Genomic DNA, 20,319 nt, shown 5'->3' on the forward strand with positions numbered 1-20,319 from the left:
GTCAATCCTATGTAGAGTAGACCCACTGTACTGAAATAAAGGGGGGCTTAGTTTAGTCGCGACTTCACTTAAATCCCGCTCATTTCAATGGGTCTACTTTGCGCAGGGCTCGCATTGGCCACTGCCCCTCGAGCGCGCGACGCGCCCCGTTTCAGCAAGGCGGGAACGCGGCCGCGCGCCGCACGGGACAAAAAAAAAGCCCCATGCGGCTGGGCTACGGCATGTGCGAAAGGACAAAAGGCCTCGTTCCTCAAGACGAGCCGCCTTCGCCTCGGGCTCTCACAAGCTGCCTCCCGAGACGGAGAAGGCGGGGCCGCGGGCACGCGACGTCGCAGCGCCGCCGGGGCGGAGCCTGCGGCGCGTTCGCTCCCTCGCGCGCGGGGCGGCCTTTGTCCCCCTGAGCGAGCGGCTGAGGCGATGCTGTCGTCGGGGAAGAAAGCGGCCGCGGCGGAGGCCCCAGTAGGCGTGGGCGGCGCCGGGGGCGACGGCGCTCCCGACGCCCCGGTGCCCCCGCCGCCGCCGCCGCCTCTCTCCGGCTCCTTGGGTTCCGCGGAGGGCGGCGGCGGGGCCTCGGGCGCCTCGGAGCGCACGCCCCGCAAGAAGGAGCCGCCGCGCGCCTCGCCGCCGGGGGGCTTATCCGAGCCGCCGCCGGCCGGGCCCGGGCCTGCGGTGGGCTCCGAGACCACCGGCATCGCTGAGACTCCTGAGGGCCGCAGGACCAGCCGCCGGAAGCGGGCCAAGGTGGGTGTGCTGCTGCGGCCCCTCCCTCCACCTGGGCCTACCGTGGCTGAGGCTCGCTTGGGTTTTCCGTCTCGCCTTCCGTGCCGGCGGCGGCGGCGGCGGCGGCGGGGTGGGGTGGGGTGGGGTGGGGTGGGGCGGGGCGGGGCGGGGCGGGGGATCTCCTTTAAAACGTTTGTTCTCCGCAGGCAGTACAGAACGAGGCGGTGGCTATGGTGAGCTGCACCGCGTAAAGGCCACGGCGCGGTGGGTGACGGCCTTTGAAGGCTTCCCTCCCCACGCTGAAGCAAAACGACTGCTCGAAGCAATACATGTGTTAGAGTGCTAAATTAGGGCTGGGGAGGACTCGCTTCAAAACCATCCCTGTCGTTAAGCTCACTCGGTGACCTTGAGCCAGCCACCGTCTCCCACCCTAACCCACCTCGCAGGGTTGTTGTGGAGATAAAATGGGAGGGAGAACCTATACACATCACCCTGAGCTCCTTGGAAGGAGGGTGTGATAAGCTCCCACACACATACACACACACACGCACCGTAAATAAATAGGAAATTTACGACTGCATCTTTTTCTCTCTTGTACTAGATTCCATGCTTGCTGAGAGTCTCTTCCCTAACTCCTGTGGAAGAGCATTGAAAAGTGGTATCTCATCACCCAAAATGGTGCAGTCCATTTTACTCCCTTTATTTTATTATCTGGACAAAAGCGGTGCTTTCAGATGGAGAGGGGCCCTACCACTAAACATCAGAAGGCGTTGAGCAGCTATTCCTTTTTTTCTTTCTTAGTAGATTTAAGGAAGGGGAAAAAAGACAGAAGAAACAGTGGGAAAATATGGGAGGGTTATGGGAGTGGAAGTTGATGTCAGCTGCATCCCCTATAAAATTCCGTGGCTGAGGCAGGATGATGGTGCAATCAAAGCCTTGTCTGGAAGCACCCAAAGAGTCTTGTGGTGTACCTTTAAAGATTAGTAGATTTTTGTGGCATATGGTTTGTATGGATTTGAGCCTACTTAAGAACATAAGAGCCATGCTGGATCAGACCAAGGATACAACTAGTCCAGCATTCTGTTCACACAGTGGCCAGCCAGCTGTTGACCAGGAAACTACAAGCAGGACATGAGTGCATCAGGACCCTCCCACTCATGTTCCTCAGCATCAGATGCAACTGGGATCTGCTGCACAAAAGCTTATGTCGTAATCAGTCTATTAGGCTTTAAAGTGTGCCACAAGGTTCTCTTTTGGATTGTATTTGTTGTACTGCTGTTCCTCCAGAATCACTCAGATTTATGCTAGCTCCTTCTGTTCTATGTGTAGATCCAGGCTTGGTCGTTGGAAGACTTTGGAAAGTGGTACTGAAGTGCTGAAGAGTCTTACAGTTGCCAGATCCCATGTTACAAAATTAAAGTAGCAATCCTATGCATGTTTAGATAGAAAGAAGTCCTACAACTCCCAGCATCTCCCAGACTTTTTTCTGTCTAAACACGCATAGGATTGTGCCTTCTTAAGTCACAAATCAGTTTCATTGATTGTCTATTGATCTGTAGGTTTTCAGGCCTAGAATGCTACCTTTGTTTCAAAGAAGCATTTTCAATTGTGTATAATGAGTAACTGACCCTGAGTCACCTTAATAGCACAGGTCAGTAAATCCTAACAAAATCAAGGGCTGCTTCCCTTGCTTTTCTCATGCTTTTCTAACACAAATTCCCTTTACAGGAGCGGAGAGCTTTCAAATTGCATGTTGCAGTTTTCACATCTTTATATTTTGCATCATGTATGTGCATGGGAAAGCTGTTGGTCACAGCTTTGCAGAGCATGTATGCTTGATGGAAAGGGTGTCTAATCATTATGTAATTTTCTGCGCTTGTGTATTATCTTTTTTACAAGGAAATGCTTTGCATGTAGAAAAAATGTTTAAACGCCGTTAATTAATGTGTGCCCTATCTCAGCAGGCTACAGGTATTTATTTTTAAAGTGAGGGCTTGCAGTTAGATCTATACATTTTTTTATTGTTTAGCTGTAAACCCATACAAAATTACTTTGAGTCAGTTTGTACAGTGCTGTACATGCAGGGCCCTCATTTGTGGAGGGCTTTGAAAACACGAACTACGCTGTCTTTCTCCTTGTTGATGGCTAGCAGCAGCTGAACAGGAATGGGATTTGTACTTGTATCGCTCAACAGAGTTTTCTGCCTACTCCTGGAATGCCAGGTCTCTATGAGGCTCACATATATGTTGGTAATTGTGTTTGTGTATACATGGCTGTAGGATACTGTATTAATAAGAAAACAGCCTTAAACTGCTGTGTAATGTGCAAAAACAAAACAGAGTTTTGTGACACTTTAAAGACTAACATAGTTGTTATGGCATAAACTTTCATGATCTAGAGTCTACTTATTCCATTTCATGAAGTGCTATCCTCAGTTGGGGGGGGGGGAGAGAGAGAGAGTGTGTGTGTGTATGTGTATGTATGTATGTGTGTGTGTGTGGGGGGGTGACAATAAACGGGTAAATGGTAATGAAATGCAGAAAGTACAGACTGTAAGTTGGATCCAGACTTAGCCATGCTTAGAGTGGACCCACTGAAATCAGTGGGACATAAGTTAGTCATGACTGACTCAGGTCCCATTGATTTCAGTGGGTCTACTCTTAAGCATGACAAAGTCTGGTTTCACCATTGAAAAATAGAATTAAAGCTTAGATGTAAGGGCTGTAACATGATGGAAGGCACTTCTGTGTAGGAAGATAACACACAACTTACATGTCTTTATTTAGAATACTTTTATTCTATTGTGTAGCCCTGAGAGGCTCTCAAAGCAGCTCACAAAAGCTGTGCACAGTATGATAGCATTGTGATGTAGCATCGGGAACAGAAATAACATCATGTCCATATGTGCCAGGATTATTCCAGCAGCATTCCATGCCCTCATCCTTGGTCTTCCCTTGTGTCCCTCTTTGGCTAACACCTACTAGGCAGTAAGTTCACTGAGAACTCTTGAGGTAAGATTGTATAGATCTCTTCCATTCTATTCCTGCTAGCTGGGCTAACTGCACATGTACAGTGGCTGTGCATGTTCAGACCTCTATGGAGCAGTAGGCTATGGACAGAGGCAGAAGGCAGGGTGTTGGGGAGTTCTGCACTGCCTTACTCCCATATATGGTCTGCTTCCGTTCCCCCATGCCTGTGCAGAGAACCCTGTTTTACTTGGTGAAATAGATGTAATGGAGAATCCCCGTAGCCAATGGGTGCCTGACATCTATGTATTTTATTCTCCCATGCAGCACTGGCCCAGACCAGACACATTTTGCCTGACTTGGCTAATTGTCTCAAGCAGCATGCTGACTGACTGAGCCTTGGAGTTGGCCTGGCCTGTTATACTTAATTAAAAGCAATAAGCAGCGCTAAAGAAAATAACCTGAAAAAAATTGGGGTGGGGGGATGTTACCCCCACGAAGCCTTTTTTTTCTGAAAAATTGAACAATTTTGAATAATGAAATATTTTATTTTTAAATGATTGATAAGATGTTTGTGGTCATGTATTACAATGTGGCCTTTACTCCCCCAAAATGATTTCGAAAAACTACATAATAGGAAGATTTTTACGTAAGACTATAGATGTGACATTTCTAGAAATGTTGAAGCCATGGGGGGGAAATGTTTTTTTAATCCTGTCTGTAAAGATTCCCAGCATAGTTATTTCTTCCATTCCTTATTAAAATCATTGATCTAATGTATCTTTTACTGTTAGATATTTTAGGTTGCTCCAAGTCATTCTCAGTCTTAAAGATGTGATTAGTGTTACTATATCATATTATGTGGGAAAAAATGTGTTCTTGACAGTTTATGTTTTGTTCTATAGAGTCGTGGTCTTGTTCTGGTTTCAGGGACTGCTTGCTGAAGTTTCCCCTAGTCAGTCATGAAATAAAAATCTAAATAATTATAAATTTACAGTGAGTTTACTTTAAATGTTTTTAAGTTTAATGATAATGTTTTGAACAAACCAAGTTATACATAATACATTCTGACCAAGTTACGCAATGATTAACTATGGGTGAAGCAAATCATAGTTAGTTGGGGCTGTGCCAGAGCAAGCTAGCCTGCTGCCTCTCGCCACTTCCACTTTGCATTTGTTTTGCTAAAGAACCCAGGAATGCCCATCCCTGGATTGTTTGTTGTGATGTGTGAACATGGAACTCTGGGTTGTTGAGGGAGAAACAACCCAACAAACAAACTTGCATGTCATGATGAAAAATCCATGAATGAGGCATTCCTGGGTTGTTTATGAAAGTGGATGCAAAGTGAAAGTGGTGGGCAGGCAACAGTGATCACTCCCTCTAGCCATGGCTCTGACTAATTATGGGTCATTTAAGCCAATAGGTAGTCGTTACATATGATCTGGGTCTTTGTGTTGCTAAAATAACCAAGTGACTTTAATCTGTAAAGAGCACTAAAAAATACGTAACACTATTACGTATTTTCCCATTTTACCCAACATTTTCACATTTTCTCAGAAAAAAGAAGAAAAAACCCCAACCACCAGATTTTTTTTACCATGGCTTTAAAATTTCTGGAAATTTTACATCTCTAGGCAGCCCAGAAAAAGAGAGTGAACAATTCAGGGACAGGGAATGGCCTGGTTCGCACATAACTCTAAGCTATGGTATGAGTTAAATAAACTATGGGTTAGCGTTATGCACAAACCAGGCCAATGTATGAATGTAGGTGAGTTTGCCTTGTGTGCCTTTTCAGTGGAGAGAGGGGTTGCTGTTGGGACAGAAAAATGTGATTTGAAAAGGAGTGCTTTACTGGTTTACTTTTGTATTGCTGTGTGTGGATCCCCCCCCCCCCCCCCCCGGCTTTCCGCTTTGCACTCATGATGGTGGTGGTCATACTACTCTGGATGATGCTTTGAGAGAGGAAAGCTATTGGTTCCTGGTTTTGTTTGCCTCACATGCATACCTAGGGGAGGAGGGGGAAGCAGAGCTGCTGTATTAATCTCACATGATTGTTTATTTCATGCTTCGTCATTCCTTTCCCTTCCCATTTGGTGCTTTCTTCTTCCTTGAACAGGTCAACTCCCTCCCTTACCTGATAAGGGTGTTGTGCGAGTTTGGGTGAGTTTGCCTTCTTGTGTGCCTTTTTAGCGCAAGGGAGATTTTCTGCTGGAGCAGAAAAATGTGTTTCATAAAGGAGTACTTTACTTTTGTGTTGCTGTTTATTTATCCCCCCCCCCCCCGCTTTGCACTCATATTTTGGTGGTGCTTAGGGTGGTGGTGGTGGTGGATGTAGTACTCTAGGCGAGGACTGAGAGAGGAAAGCTGTTGTTTCTCAGCTTGCCTGTATCTGTGTTTGTGTATGTGCCTAGAGCAGCAAGGGGAAGTGATGCTGCTGGATTAATCTCACACTGTGTTTATTTACTTCATGCCCCCTTCTTCCTTTCCTTTTCTGTTAGGCTCTGTCCTCTTCCTTGAACAGGTCCACTACCTTTCCTACCTGATAAGAGTGTCTGCTCTGGAAAAAAAGCTTGTGCTGATATGCACAAAGAAAACACACCCACACCCACCAAAAGGTGTCATGAGAGAAATAATGAATGAGATGGCAGAGGTGTGTGTGTGTGTGACCATTTATGAGCATCCCTGGACAGCCATCTGTCAGGGATGCTTTGACTTAGATTCCTGCATTGAGCGGGGGGTTGGACTTGATGGTCTTATAGGCCCCTTCCAACCCTACTATTCTGTGATCTCCCCTCCTCATTGAGGCGTGTGCAGGAGACTTTCCCATTGGCAGGTGCTGATTGTTTCAGAAGGAGGCGGGAGGTGAAAAGGGGAGCAGCCAAGTTAGTTTATTATTATTATTATTAAATTTATTAATCGCCCGTCTGGCTGGTCACCCAGCCACTCTGGGCGATGTACAGCATATAATAAAACAGTTTAAAACAATAAAATTCTACAATAAAAACGTTTTCTAAAATACCCTAACCCACCCCAAATGCCTGCCTGAACAACCACGTTTTTAATGTACGGCGGAAGCTCATTAAAGAGGGGGCATGGTGGAGCTCCCTAGGGGGGGAGTTCCACAGAGTGGAGGCCACCACAGAAAAGGCCCTCTCCCTCATCCCCACCAGTCTAGCTGTCCTGGCTGATGGGACAGAGAGAAGGCCATCCAAGGCTGATATTGTTAAGCGGCCTGTCTGGTGTTGCTGGAGGTGCTCCTTAAGATAGGCTGGGCAGGAACCATACAGGGTTTTAAAGGTCAAAACCAACACCTTGAATTTGGCCCGGAAAACAACTGGTAACCAGTGCAACTCCTTCAGCACTGGAGTGATGTGATCTCGCCGGCGGCTGCCTTTAATCAGGCGAGCCGCCACGTTCTGTACCAGCTGCAGCTTCCAAACCGTCTTCAAGGGTAACCCCACGTAGAGCGCATTACAGTAGTCTAAATGAGAGGAGACCAGGGCATGTACTACCGATGGGAGCAGATGGTTGGGAAGGAAGGGGTGCAGCCGCCGTATCAGATGGAGTTGATACAGCGCTGTCCGGCTCACAGCTGACACCTGAGCCTCCATGGACAGCTGGGAGTCCAAAATGACCCCCAGGCTGCGGACCTGGTCTTTCAAGGGTAGCCGTACCCCATTCAACACCAGGTCAACATCCCCCAGCCTCCTCTTGTCTCCCACCAAAAGTACCTCGGTCTTGTCAGGGTTCAGCTTATTCCTCCCCATCCAGCCACTCACCGTCTCCAGACATTTGGACAGGGATTCTACGGCCAACCTTGGTGAAGATTTGAATGAGAGGTAGAGCTGCGTGTCATCCGCATATTGATGACACTGCACCCCAAACCTCCTGATGATAGCCCCCAGCGGCTTCACATAGATGTTAAATAGCATCGGGGAGAGGATGGAACCCTGTGGCACCCCACAAGTGAGTGGCCACGGGTCTGAAACCTCCTCTCCCAGTGCTACCCTCTGGTACCTGCCGGAGAGGAAGGACTGGAACCACCACAATACGGTGTCTCCAGTGCCCAGCCCCTCCAGGCGGTCCAGGAGGATACCGTCGTGAACGGTATCAAAAGCCGCTGAGAGGTCGAGGAGAACAAGGAAGGAGCATTCACCCCTATCCAGAGCCCTCCTCATATCATCCACCAAGGTGACCAAGGCCGTTTCTGTCCCATGCCTAAGCCTGAAGCCCGGCTGAAATGGGTCTAGATAATCAGTTTCTTCCAAGTGTGCCTTCAACTGCACCGCCACCACCCGCTCAATCACCTTGTCCAAAAATGGCAGATTGGAGACTGGGTGAAAGTTGTTCAGAACTTGAGGATCCAAGGAGGGCTTCTTTAAGAGCGGTTTTATCACTGCCTCCTTGAGGGCTGATGACATCACTCCCTCCTCAAGGGAGGCATTCACCACCGCCCTGATCCCCTCACCCAATCTCTCTCTGCAGCCTATAATGAGCCAAGATGGGCAAGGATCAAGTAAGCAGGTGGTTGGCCTTACAGATGACAGCACCTTGTTCACTTCATCAGGAGGACGAAGCTCTAACCGATCCCACAAAACCGGTTTGTCACAGGCCGCCTCTTGCTCGCTAACTGTATCCACAGCATGCGGAGTAATGCTCCTAATCTGATGAATTTTATCTGCGAAGTGCCTTGCCAAGGCCTCACAGGAGGCCTTAGAATGCTCCAGTGGTTCAGGAGCCACAGGACCGACCAGGCTCCGGACCGCTTGGAACAGCCTCCTGGGACAGCACTCTGCAGACGCAATAGAGGTAGCATAATATTCCTTTTTTGCTGCCTTCACCGCCACGTGATAGGCTGAAGATACAGCTCTAGCCTGTGTCTGATCGTCTTTGGAGCGAGACTTCCGCCACTGGTGCTCTAGCCGTCTCACCTCCTGTTTCAGAGCTTGTAACCGTGGATTGAACCATGGTGCAGTCCGAGCCCTGTTCAGGGGGAGAGGGCGTTTCAGAGCCACCTGATCTAATGCTCCAGTGATTGCGGCATGCCAGCCACCCACCAGGGTTCGACCAAGTGGCCGTTGGCGCACCCCAGAGAATCTCCAAGCACGTTCAGGAATCCATTTGGATCCATAAGACGCCTGGGGCGGACCATTTTAATGGGTCCTCCACCCCTGCAGAGGGGTTGTGGAACCGAGAAGTCTAAGGTCACCAGATAGTGATCTGACCATGACAAGGGGGTGGTGGATATACCCCCAACTCCCAGATCACTCCCCGCTTCTCCAGAAACAAACACAAGGTCTAGTGCATGACCGGCTACATGGGTGGGCCCAGTTAGAATATGGTGCAGCTCCCAGGAAGCCATGGTCTCCATGAAGTCCCAAGGTGCTCCTGTGAGGATGGCCTCTGAATGTACGTTGAAGTCCCCCAACACCAATAAGTTAGGGGACTGTACACGCATATCAGAGACCACCTCGGCCAGGGAGTCAGTCGTTCAGCGGGGTGGACGGTACATGAGCAGTATCCCCAGACAGCCCTTCGAGCCCAACCTCCAGTACATGCACTCAGCAACCTTGGTCTCCTGGAGAGGGGGTCTGGTGAAGACCAAGGACTCTTGGTAGATAACAGCCACTCCCCCTCCCCGATCCCCAGCCCTCGGCTGCTGTGCATACGAAAATCCGGCTGGACACACGGCCGCAAGAGTTGGAGCAGCAGCCTTGGCCAGCCAGGTCTCTGTAATACATGCCAGGTCTGCACCCTCATCCAGGATCATGTCATGGATGAGGGAGGTTTTCTGGGAAACAGACCTAGCATTGCAGACCAGCAAACGAAGGCCAGAAGATGGAGTCACGCCTCCCCCAGCCATCCTTTGGCTCAGGCCCGGAGCAGGGGACAGATACTACACATCTCTCCCTTGTTCCCCTTAACTGGCATGGCCTGCCCCTAGCGCTCCGCCAGCGCCTGCCACCCAGCCTCGTTATGTTCTGGCCCCCAACAGTCCCCCTGCTGCCTCCAGTTGTCTTCTCCACTCCTGTTCTCCACTCCTCCTGTTGTCTTCTCCACTCCTGTATTTTGGTATCCCAGCCCTAGATAGGTCAAATGGTCATGGCCTTCCTTCTTCTCCAATCCTTAAATAAGCCCACAATATACACAGGCCCACACACAGTTGCCTCGCAGAAAATTAGTTTTTCCTGAGATCAAACAGCCATATCTTTGTCTGAGTTCTTGCCTGTGCTTTTTGATGAAAAATTCAACACAGAATGGCAGGATATGACCATCTTCTTGCTTCGCTCACCTTGTCTTGCCTCACTTGCCATTTATTATGCCTCCACCTCTCTCTCTCCCACCCTCTAATCTTTTGCTGAATTTCCACTTCCCCCCACCCCTCATCCTCTCTTCTTCCTGGGGCCACAGTATTTTCCCAGCCCACCACAGAGCAGCAGCCTCCTGAACCTCTCCATTTGGCTCACATGGAACTCATAAAATGTTTATTCTGAGGCTCAGTTAACCTGGCAGGGTGGAGAGAACACAGGGTGCCCTACTGTCAGGATTGAGTATTTTCACCTTCATTCGTATCTGGCCTTGGAAGCTTCTTTGCCCCTCACTACTGTATTCCCAATCTCTGTACGTACTACATGATGATGGTGATGATGACTGGATGAAGGAATAGGAGAAAGAGTTATTTTTGGTGTCTCCACCCCCACCCCGCTCTGTGCTTCATTGGGACCCATTCTGCTTGCTTGTTTCTTCCTTGATTCACCTCTGCTGTGGTTTGTATGAGGTGTGTGCGATAAGGGAAGAAACCATGGTAAGGGGGTGGGTGGGTGGGTGGGTGGAGATGAAGAGGAGGAGCGGGCAGAACAACAGGGGGCACTGCCAAGGTGAAACTGAACATCAGGAAGGTGTTGCTACTGCCTGACAGCAGGCTCATTGTCATCCTCTTTGACTTCCTCCTCCTCACAGCAGGAATTTAGAAGATGGGAATAAAGTTTTGAGGTTACTAAAATTGCATGTCATATATTGGACTTCATTGTGGAGTGTGTGTATTCAATACTTTCCTATTTCTAAACCGAAGGAACAAAATAAAGTTTGGGAAGAATAGGAGAGACACCCTTGCAGAAAAATGGGAGGACGGGCAAAGGAATACAAATCATCTCCAGCCCTTTCTCTCCTCTCCCCCAAGCTCCCCATTCAACGGTGTTTTTTCCTGCATCCTCTAGCCCCATGGTTGCTTTCACAACAGTGTAGTTAATGCAATAAAAAACACCAGTTACTTTTTAATGCTTGTCTGTGCTATATTCCTACTTGGACTTAAATCAATTAAATCAGTACTCTGCGTTGTCGTTTCATAAAATGTTATGAGGTGTTTGAGTAAATTGCTGTTCTGTTACCATATGGCCTAAGACATATAGTTCAGAAACAGACTGCAGTGTTTTCTAGAGTATATTAATACCTGTTTTTTTGAAGGCACATTTGTTTGCTCTCAGTGAAAAGGGGAAAGCACTCTTACTGTTTATAACAAGTGTTTCTTCTAATGGACTGTGTGATGACTGATTTGACATGATAGATATTCTGATAAAATGTGTCAGTTCTGAGATATCAGAAGGCAGAAAAAGAGCATGAATTCAGGTGCTGAATAGGGCAAAAATGGTTTTAACGTAGCTTGACGTGTTTTGGAATCAAAGACTCCTTCCTTGGGAGCTAGTACCTCTTGAAATATAGCAGCCTCAAAATTGTTTTTAGAACAAAAGAGCAACTTTCTGTTTGTTCATGAGGATAGAAAGAAAGAAAAATGTTGCTTTTTTGTTCTAAAACCTATTTAGACCCTGAGTTCACTCTCTTTCTTTTGCCTTTTAAACTGAGGTGCTTTCCCCCTTAATTTTACAGTCCTAAGATATCGGCATAGCATAGATCCATGACTAAATTGGAGGTGGGTAGTTTCTTGGTATTCCATTGTCACTCTAATACCCTAGTTACTTTGCAGATGGGGCCATGATGTATCTGTGTTGGTATCTTGACCTTTCCCATTTTCAGAACTCTCTTTACCATATGCAAAATAATGTACTGAATGTTACAATCAGGATGGAAAAACACTTCAATATTCTTGAATGTTTTCTGAGCTTCTACAACTCTCCCTACAGCAAGCAGAACTTCATCATTTTTGCTGTTGCTACATAAGGTTAGGGTCTTGAGTGAAAGTCAACTTGCTGAAGCTGTACCTGCAGTGTGTGCGTGCGCATGCACGTGGGAGAGAGGGAGAGTGCATTGCAACTCCCTCAGAGAACAGCATAAACTGCGGGTGGGGTGTTTTTTGTTTTTAAAAGTGTGTTTTGTTCAAGAACATCAAGGGCAATATCCTATTGTGTCCACATGCCAGCAGGGGTGACCATTTGCGCAACAGGGATTTTGCGGTTCTACAGGCAACCTGAAACAAGTGAAAACGCTTGTCTCCAGAACAGGGCAGGTCCACTCTGCTTACTTCTCCTGATCTGGATATGAGTGTTTCTGGGGTTATTTTTAGATTTCTGTTGTGCCAACAGTTGCTTCCAGTGCCGCAAAAGAAACCGCAGGAGCTCAGCGGCAGTATAGGATATTGGCCCAAGGCTGCAATGCTAAGCATACTTACCATGAAGTCATACTGAACTCAATTGGGCATACTTCTAACTAAATATTTCAGGATGGTACTGAACCCCCGGGGCTAAATATATATAGTGTAAACTGTGAAATACATAGGAATTTATTTATTTCATATCTATACTGCCCAATAGCTGAAGCTCTCTAGACCAAGCTCTCTAGAATTCTAGACCAAGAAGAAGAAACTGTTGACAAATTACTTAAATAACTTCTCTAAGAGAATAGAATGCTTTATTACATGCTAAGCATAGATAGAAGAGAGATACAAGACTTTGTTTTACTGTGCATGTGCGCCTGCACACAGACCAATGAAGGTTGAAGTAAATTTAATGTGTTTTCAGATTAGGATCTCTGTTAGAATATTTTATGTTTGATAGAAATATAGAAGGTTTTATTGAAAACATAAAATGTTTGGTTTATACAGATAACAGGTCTCTTTAACTGTGACATTTTCTGTGTTTTATCCCTTCTTCCATCAATTAAAGTTGACCGCTTCAATTCATCCATGAGAATCACTTTAAATTTTGTTTGTGGTGTTAATTGCTATGTTGCATCAATTTGCTTGTTCGGTTTTGATTATCTTTTGATGGCTCTGTTTACAGGTAGAATATAGAGAAATGGATGAGAGCCTTGCTAACCTTTCTGAAGATGAGTATTACTCTGAAGAGGAAAGGAATGCTAAAGCAGAGAAAGAGAAAAAGTTGCCTCCTCCACCTCCACCCCCACCTCCTGAGGAAGAGAATGAAAGTGAGCCAGAAGAGCCATCTGGTGAGTAGAAGGTCCCCATCCAGCAGGACAGCAATTGTCTTGTGCCTGAAATATGTGTGCTTTTTTGGAGGCAGTACGGTGATGCACACACACTCACATGCCCTCTCCCCTGAGTTCAGCTTAGATTTGCTATGAAATGAAGGACGATATGCCATGCAGAAAGTTTCAGTGATGGGCCATACATGCAAAATGTTGATATGAGCTGGAAGATCCTTTTTGCTTAAGAAGTCTGACAAGTTCAATCAAACATCATTAACCTTTGACTCCATTACTACTTCACCTGGCTTTAGTTTTGCCAGATGCTTCCAAGCATCTTAGTCTTCATTCTGTCTGTGTTCTGCTGGAGAGGAATCTCAGAAATGGTTTGATTGAAATTTTCTGCCTTTGCTATGCTAAATATAGTCATTTTCATTTTTTTTAATATACTGGACTTTATCATACATTTTAGCTATTTGGCAGCAGGACTAGCACTCTTGGGCTATTTTATCAAATTGGTTCCATCTGGTCTAAATATTAAGACTCTTGTGGTTCTTGATTTCCTAAAAAAAATTATTTTTGTGTGAACTAGCCACAATTGGTTCCTTATTTCTATCAAATTTTGAACATTCAGTTTCAGAAGGACAGCAATGAGTGCACTTTCTCTCAATACAACTTCCTGGTGGTTGTGAGCCAAACTCACATCCTAGGGGGATTGCTAGCTGGATGACCCAAAGAAATGGCGTCTGTGTTTCTAAAACCACCTTTACCAAGCCCCAGTTGTAGCACGTTGTAGCATCATATCATACCGATTTTTTTTAAGCAAAATGGCATTTCACATAGCTTTGCTGTTTTGGCAAGCTGCATCCATTCTGCATGGCATACTGTCCTTACAGTTTGGCTAAGGGTTGACAAAGAAACCTAAATGGAGTTGCAGCAACCTTCCAGCTGTTGAATTCCTACCCTGTTGTTTGGGTCAGGGAGGAGGCATCACTTAAGTGAGCAGAATTTCATTTGTGTCACTTTCGAGTGGGTTTAAGACAAAATGTTTAAGTGTAATTAGACTTGCAGCCTCGGAGAGGAGGTAAAGAGGGCATTCCGTTGGCCGGGGAGGGGAGGGAACTGGAGAGGCCAGCTTATGAAGTATCCCCAGGCCTCTACAGCCTCCTTCCCTCCCTCTCTGAGATGTGCCAGCTAGATGGGTGAAAATGCAGAGTGGGAGGAGCATGGAGGCGAAGATTGCTCCTCCCACTCTTCATTGGATGCTCATAAGCTTCTGGGTTTGGAGGCTTACGTGCATCAGGATGGGATTGCGCCCTTATTAAATCGCCAGATGTTGTGTTAGCAGTTTCCATCACCATTCTGTCTGGAAGAGATGTCCATCTCATGCAAGATGCAAGTGTTGGCTTCTGCTGGTGGTTATTTTTACCAGTAGTTACCTGTGCTACAATTTCTTCATATCCCACCTCTGTTAGGGTGCAACCCTGTGCATGTTTGGACAGAAAAAAGTTGGAATGTGCATAGGATTGTGCCTTTAAGAGCCCAGTTTCACTGAGTAGATAGTAAGGGCATATCTCCCTCCTCTGGAGTAGAGGGAAGCCGATGTATACATGCTTCTCACTGATTATGTCAGTCGACAAGCAAGTAGTCAGAAATATTATTAGTGGGGAAGGTTCAGATACAGTCATGAAGTACTGCTGTAGTAAACAATATTATCTATATATATAATGTGTGTGCGCGAGAGAGAGAGAGAGAGAGAGGTGTATGGAGACACTCAGGAGATAGAAAGATATAATAAGCAGAGATAGCTGACTATTTTATAGGCATTGGTGTACCCCAGAACTGCATATCTCAGACTGAACAGGAAAAAACCCTTAACATTGACATCATTAGCTAACCTATTATTGTATGATGCTTAGGATTGTACAGTTATTTGAACTTGCTTCTTTACCTATGATGTATATGAGTTTGTTAGTAGAAAACTTTGCACTGACAGTTTAAAACCAAGTGAGCCTAATTAATTAGGGGTTTCCCACTTAGTGCTTAGAGGAACTTTAGTTAGTTTTGACTAATATATGTCTGGTACTGCTTACTAAAGTCTGCTTTCAGTATTTGGTGGCAGTCTTGTTTAGAAAGTCTCTATACTGACAATGGCAGAGTTAGCAGATTAATAATCAGATGTTCTGACAAGACTGTATGGTAATACAGAGTATGTGAGAGCACTCTCTTTATTAACATAAAGATAAGATTTTCCATTTTAAATACTGATTTGTCACTTCTGTCTAGTTTAGGGGAACTTCTACGTTCTTAGAGTTAGGAACTATTTATTTTCAATATCTTTCTACTGTCAGTTCAGTTATAAAAATAAATATATTATAAAAATAAATAAATATCTTAAATTTACTAGGTGGTGTGTTTTTTTTATTTCAGGCTTCAAATAGGTCCATTCTTCACCCATTGTTCATTAGTTGTTCCTCTTCCTCCTCCCGACCCCATTTTTGACAACTTGCTAGCTTTAGCGTAAGGTATTTCTTGACTATCTTCTTTTGTGTATTGATACTTAAAACACAAAAGTGACATATTTTGCCTCTTTTTGTAGCAGGTAACTAGTCATTTACTAGCCCAAGTTGGTGGAATCTTCAGCCATGCTGCTTTTCATGTTGAGGTGGAGATCTCATTTTTGGCTGCATCATCACAAACCATCATCTTGTGTTGATGGGACATTAAGATGTTGGCCACTTCAGTGTTCTGCAGTTAGGTAGGACAGCAAGAATTGGATGAGTTAGTTCTTTGTATGAAACATAAATCTGTTTTGTGATTTATTGAGAGAAGCTGTATCAAAATGTCTGAATAAAACATTTTATACTCTCCAACTGCATTCCTGTGATTTTTGGAGCTTGTCAGAAAAGAGCCATTACATTTTAACAAAACAGCTTTGTAGACATCTTTTTTGACCCACAAATATTTTTTGTTATCTCCCTACATGTGAACACTGGATTAGAGAGAGACACTGCTGACTTTATTTTTTGCCACCAAAACGTTACAAGCTGTTGTTGCAGTTAGGGCACTTGCTTTAATGTTCTTGCCACAGCAAAGGGATGCAAATGAAATACGATGACTCAGTTTGATGTGTCTTGTAGTGAGAGTAATTAATGCTTTTAGTATCATAGTTATGAACTTGATAGCTCAAAAGGCTTCTGTTTTGAAGTTTGTTGAGAACCAGTGTGTTGTCATGGATATAGTGCCAGTTTAGACTGGGGAGACCTGGGTTCAAATGCATTGAATCTTACTGGGGCTCAGTGTACATACTTTGCAAGTCCGTGGTTTTGAGCATTGCTTCCTCTGCTGTTCAGAGCAATTTCCCCTTCCCTTCTCAGCATTAGCCATGATTTCACATTGCACATGCACCAACATACACCATAGTTCTTTTACTAACCAGAGGTTGAATCCAGGGAATGCAAGTTTGCAGACCATAGTTATGAGGGGATGTAGTTTGTGTGTAATGCAAAATCATGGTTAATGCTGGGAAAGGAGGGAGCACAAGCTCCTGAGGCCGGCTCCCAGTTTGCAGACCATGGATTACTGGGAGTCAGCATTACATCTGCACTGTACCTGGGTGACCTTGGCCAGTCTCCTCAGTCTAACCTACCTCTCAGGTGAGGATAACATGCAGGAAAAAACTCATAAGGATAAAGAATAGGCTACAAAAGTGATCGATTTAAATGCAAGGATTTACTGTGCGTTCCTAAAAACATCTCTTTGGGTACAACAGTTCTTGGCAAATCCCCACCCCAATATGATTAGCCATATATAGTTTGTTAAGCAATTAAATATTTGTTAATCTTTTATAATTCAGAAATCTTCATAGAAATGTATGTTTACAGTCCGGTCTCCTACAAATAACGTAATTTCCCTCTTGCAATAAATGCATAGTTTTATATTTTATTGGGGTGGGAGGAGCAGAGAAGGATGTGTGTTATAACTGGAGTATACTAAAGTTTTTTGCTTGTTTTTTCTTCACTCAGTATATCCAATCTACTGCTTCACATTTCCGTAATAGAAATGAAGGATTTATACGCACATCTTTCCTATGATCTGTCTTTCCATTCTATGTCAGTATTTGGTAACTGGGGAACCAGATATAGTACCAGTGTTGGGTAGGAAGCCAAATCCCTCCAGGTCTCCCCCTTTGTCTGCGCTTCCTCTGGCATTGTGTTCCTCCCCCTGCTCATTCCCATGCATGCTTCTTTTTCCTGCACTGCCACTGCCCCCACCATGGTACTTCATGGCATGTGCGTGTAGAACTTCTTTCTCCCTGTTGCTGCATCAGCAGATGAAAAGAGATAAATACCATATCATCTCTCTTCAAAAAGAAAATCCAAGTATGCCTATATGGCCCTTCTATTTTCTCCTTTGCCACTCTTCTGAAGGATGGGGAGTAAGTAAAAAAGGGCAAAAATGAGCGAGGTGGTACCACTGGGCTACTGTTTACTGGCCATCTGTTGATTTTTTAGTAGTTCAAAATCAAGAATTCAATAAAATTGCTTCCTTGCTATAGGTGAATGTCCTTCCCCCATCTGGCAAGCACCCGTGCTTCCATTAAAAGCCCTGCTTGTGGGAAACTACCTCTCCCTTCCTTGTTCTCTGGGGAGAAAAGAAAAGATGTTTTACCTCCTGCAAATTGGGCTTAAGCATCAGCAGTATTTCATTCCTGCTTTCTGCAAAAACTAAATGGGAATTTAGAGAAGCTATGCCCCCTTTCTTTGAAACATTTCATTTCTTTCATTTCCACACCGCCCAATAGCCAAAGTTCTCTGGGCAGTTCACATGGAGTAGATTCCTTCCCTTCCTATTCAGTTTTTGCAGGAAATAGCAGAATGATGCTGCTTGTGGTGCTTTCTTAAAACCCAATTCGCAAAAAGGGGAAACGCCTCTTTTTTCCTTCCCCAAGGATGGGAAAGAAATATGGTTTTGCTCTAAGTTGGGGCTTTTCTAAGAAAGTGCCAGCTGTTCCTTGTTATGCCTCTTGCAAAAACCTAATAGGAAAAGAGAAAAAATCACTTCCTCAATTTCTGCCCTTCGGGGTGGGAAGAAGTGGTAGGGTTTGTTTTTTTCATTTCCACTAGTGGTGTTTTTTGTGTGTGTGTTTTGTAAGAGGCAGCAGGAAGGTACGGCTGTTGCTTTTTGTGAAAGCTCAGTTCATTGTGAGATTTGAAACAGTTTCTTTTCCATTCTCTGTGGAAGAATGAAGAAGAAATAAGAGGTGGTTTCCAATCTGCTGCATGTCTTGCTGCTTCTGCTTCCTGCAAAATCCTAATAGAAGGAAAATAAGTTACCCCTTCTTTTCTCCATGGAGAGCTTGTTGGGGAGGGAGGATAAAGGGGAAATCGTTTCTCTCTCTCTTCCTATTAGGATTTTCAAGAAGGCAGCAGCAACATACTGCTGGCGCTTTCTGCGAAAGCCCAGCTTCTCCCCCCTCCCCCTATGTAGAAGAAAGGGAGTGGTAATTTTTCTCCCTTCCCTTTGGGGTTTTTCATGCAGCTGCAGCAGGGTGCTGCTTGCAACTTCTGCAAAACCCCAGCTCAAGGGCAAACATGAGTTCTCTGTACTCCCTTCCCTGAGTTCATCATACTTGCCATGGAACTTAGGGAAGGTAACACAAGTAATGGGTCTGGCTTGTAAAACAAGCCAGAATTAGCTGACTGCTGTTCAAAGTGCATTTTTAGTATATGGAACAGAAAATGTTTATGATAGTAGTTTAATTTAGAATAGATAATTATCAGTTATTGTATCCGTGTCTCCCTGCTGCTTTTAACTCAGCAAAACCTGTGAGGTTATACTGTATTCAGGCTAGACGAGAAATGGTATAGTGTGCTGCTGCCCATTGATCCAGATAGTAACATTTGAGCCCTAGAAGTTCACTTTACACATAGGACATTGTGGTGGACTGTAATTTGTTCAGGGTGTTGGCGCTTCCCATGTAGTACTGTTCGGAAGGCACCTTGCTTAATGTAGATGTAGGCTCCCGATGGTTGCTTGAAACATTCCTAACCCTTTTCCTTTGGGAGATGCGGTGTACAGTTAGAAGTAGTAGAGTGGCCAGGTTCAGACATGACTTTAAATCATAGCTTAGTTTATGGGAATGAGCCTTCTTGGACTCAAGTGCTCCCCACTGTTCCCACTCCTCCAGCATGCCCCAGAGGAGTAGATTTGAAGCATTTGCTTTCTGGCTTAAGGTAACCACAGTTTATCATTATGTCTGACAAGGACAATCCATAGGTTAAGCTATGGTTTATTGCAGGGGTAGGCAGCCTAGTGCCCTCTAGATGTTTTGGACCGCAACTTCCATAATTTCACCCTTGGCTGGGACTGATGGGAGTTGTAGTTCAAAACATCTGGAGTGCACCAGGGTGCTTTCCCCCGGTTTATTAAAACAAGCCAAGATCAAACTGTGGTTTCTGATCCTGGCTTGTTTCAACAAACCATAGTTTAAATTACTCACAGTTCCTAATTCGGACACACTATTAATTTAAACCAGAAAGCAAATGCTTCCAGTCTCCTCCTGGCATGCGCCAAAAAGGGAGGAGAAGAGCACTTGAGCAGCTTGTTCCCATAACATTAAATGTTAGCATTATGTCCAAACTAGGCCAGTTTGGTATTGCTCAAGACTGAGATATTGTGTCTAAATTGGTTTCTGCAAGAAGGTTAGCTGCTTAATATTTATTAATATTATTTATATGCAGAGTGAGGTGCCAATCAAGTTAATTTAAGGATTTGTTCAGGTGTGTGTTCTTCATTCTTCTGTCTCTGGGTCTGTTGAAAGCTCTAAATACTGTAAATACTGAAATACTGTTCAGTTTTGCTTATGTAGATTTTCATGCCAGTGATGTATATATGGGTGAATGCTAGTGCAGCCACCATAAAGGTTATTTAGCATTTGGGTGGCTGTAGGGTTCATACAGAGTCAATGTGTACTGTAGGCTTAGGCATTCACAGATCGTGGAAGTGAAGTAAGGTAGTATCAGATTTCTTTCCCTTCAGAATGAGATATATTTCCAAGGAAGCCCCAGCTTATAAAATCCTTGGTGTTTCAAACCCTTGGTTAGACTATCCATCTACATATTCTTCCTATTGGTAGCAGGAAGCATAATCCTTATTTTGCTCTAATCTGTTAATAAATTGGTTAATAAGTGTTTACCAACCAGGTATTCTGCAAATACTGTATATATCTATTTCTTCCCATAAGAGTCTGACAAAG

General features: G+C 44.9%; 1 protein-coding gene across 3 annotated transcripts in view; it reads left to right on the plus strand.

Annotated features, from left to right (window-relative positions):
• Positions 1-331: 331 nt before the first annotated feature.
• KDM1A (lysine demethylase 1A) overlaps positions 332-20,319 on the plus strand; it is a 52,935-nt gene continuing 32,947 nt past the window's right edge. For all 3 annotated transcript variants that reach the window (XR_014785128.1, XM_084815511.1, XM_084815512.1), the window contains exons 1-2: positions 332-741; positions 12,920-13,085. Coding sequence is in view for 2 of the 3 variants with exons in the window: in XM_084815511.1 (XP_084671637.1) it covers positions 418-741; positions 12,920-13,085 (490 nt within the window). In the remaining variant the exon portion in view is untranslated. The remainder of the gene's footprint in view (positions 742-12,919; positions 13,086-20,319) is intronic.

This window comes from Heloderma suspectum, chromosome 10, assembly GCF_057233095.1.
Source record: "Heloderma suspectum isolate Gila_16-S chromosome 10, 16-S_ref, whole genome shotgun sequence".
In the NCBI taxonomy this organism is placed as follows: domain Eukaryota; kingdom Metazoa; phylum Chordata; class Lepidosauria; order Squamata; family Helodermatidae; genus Heloderma; species Heloderma suspectum.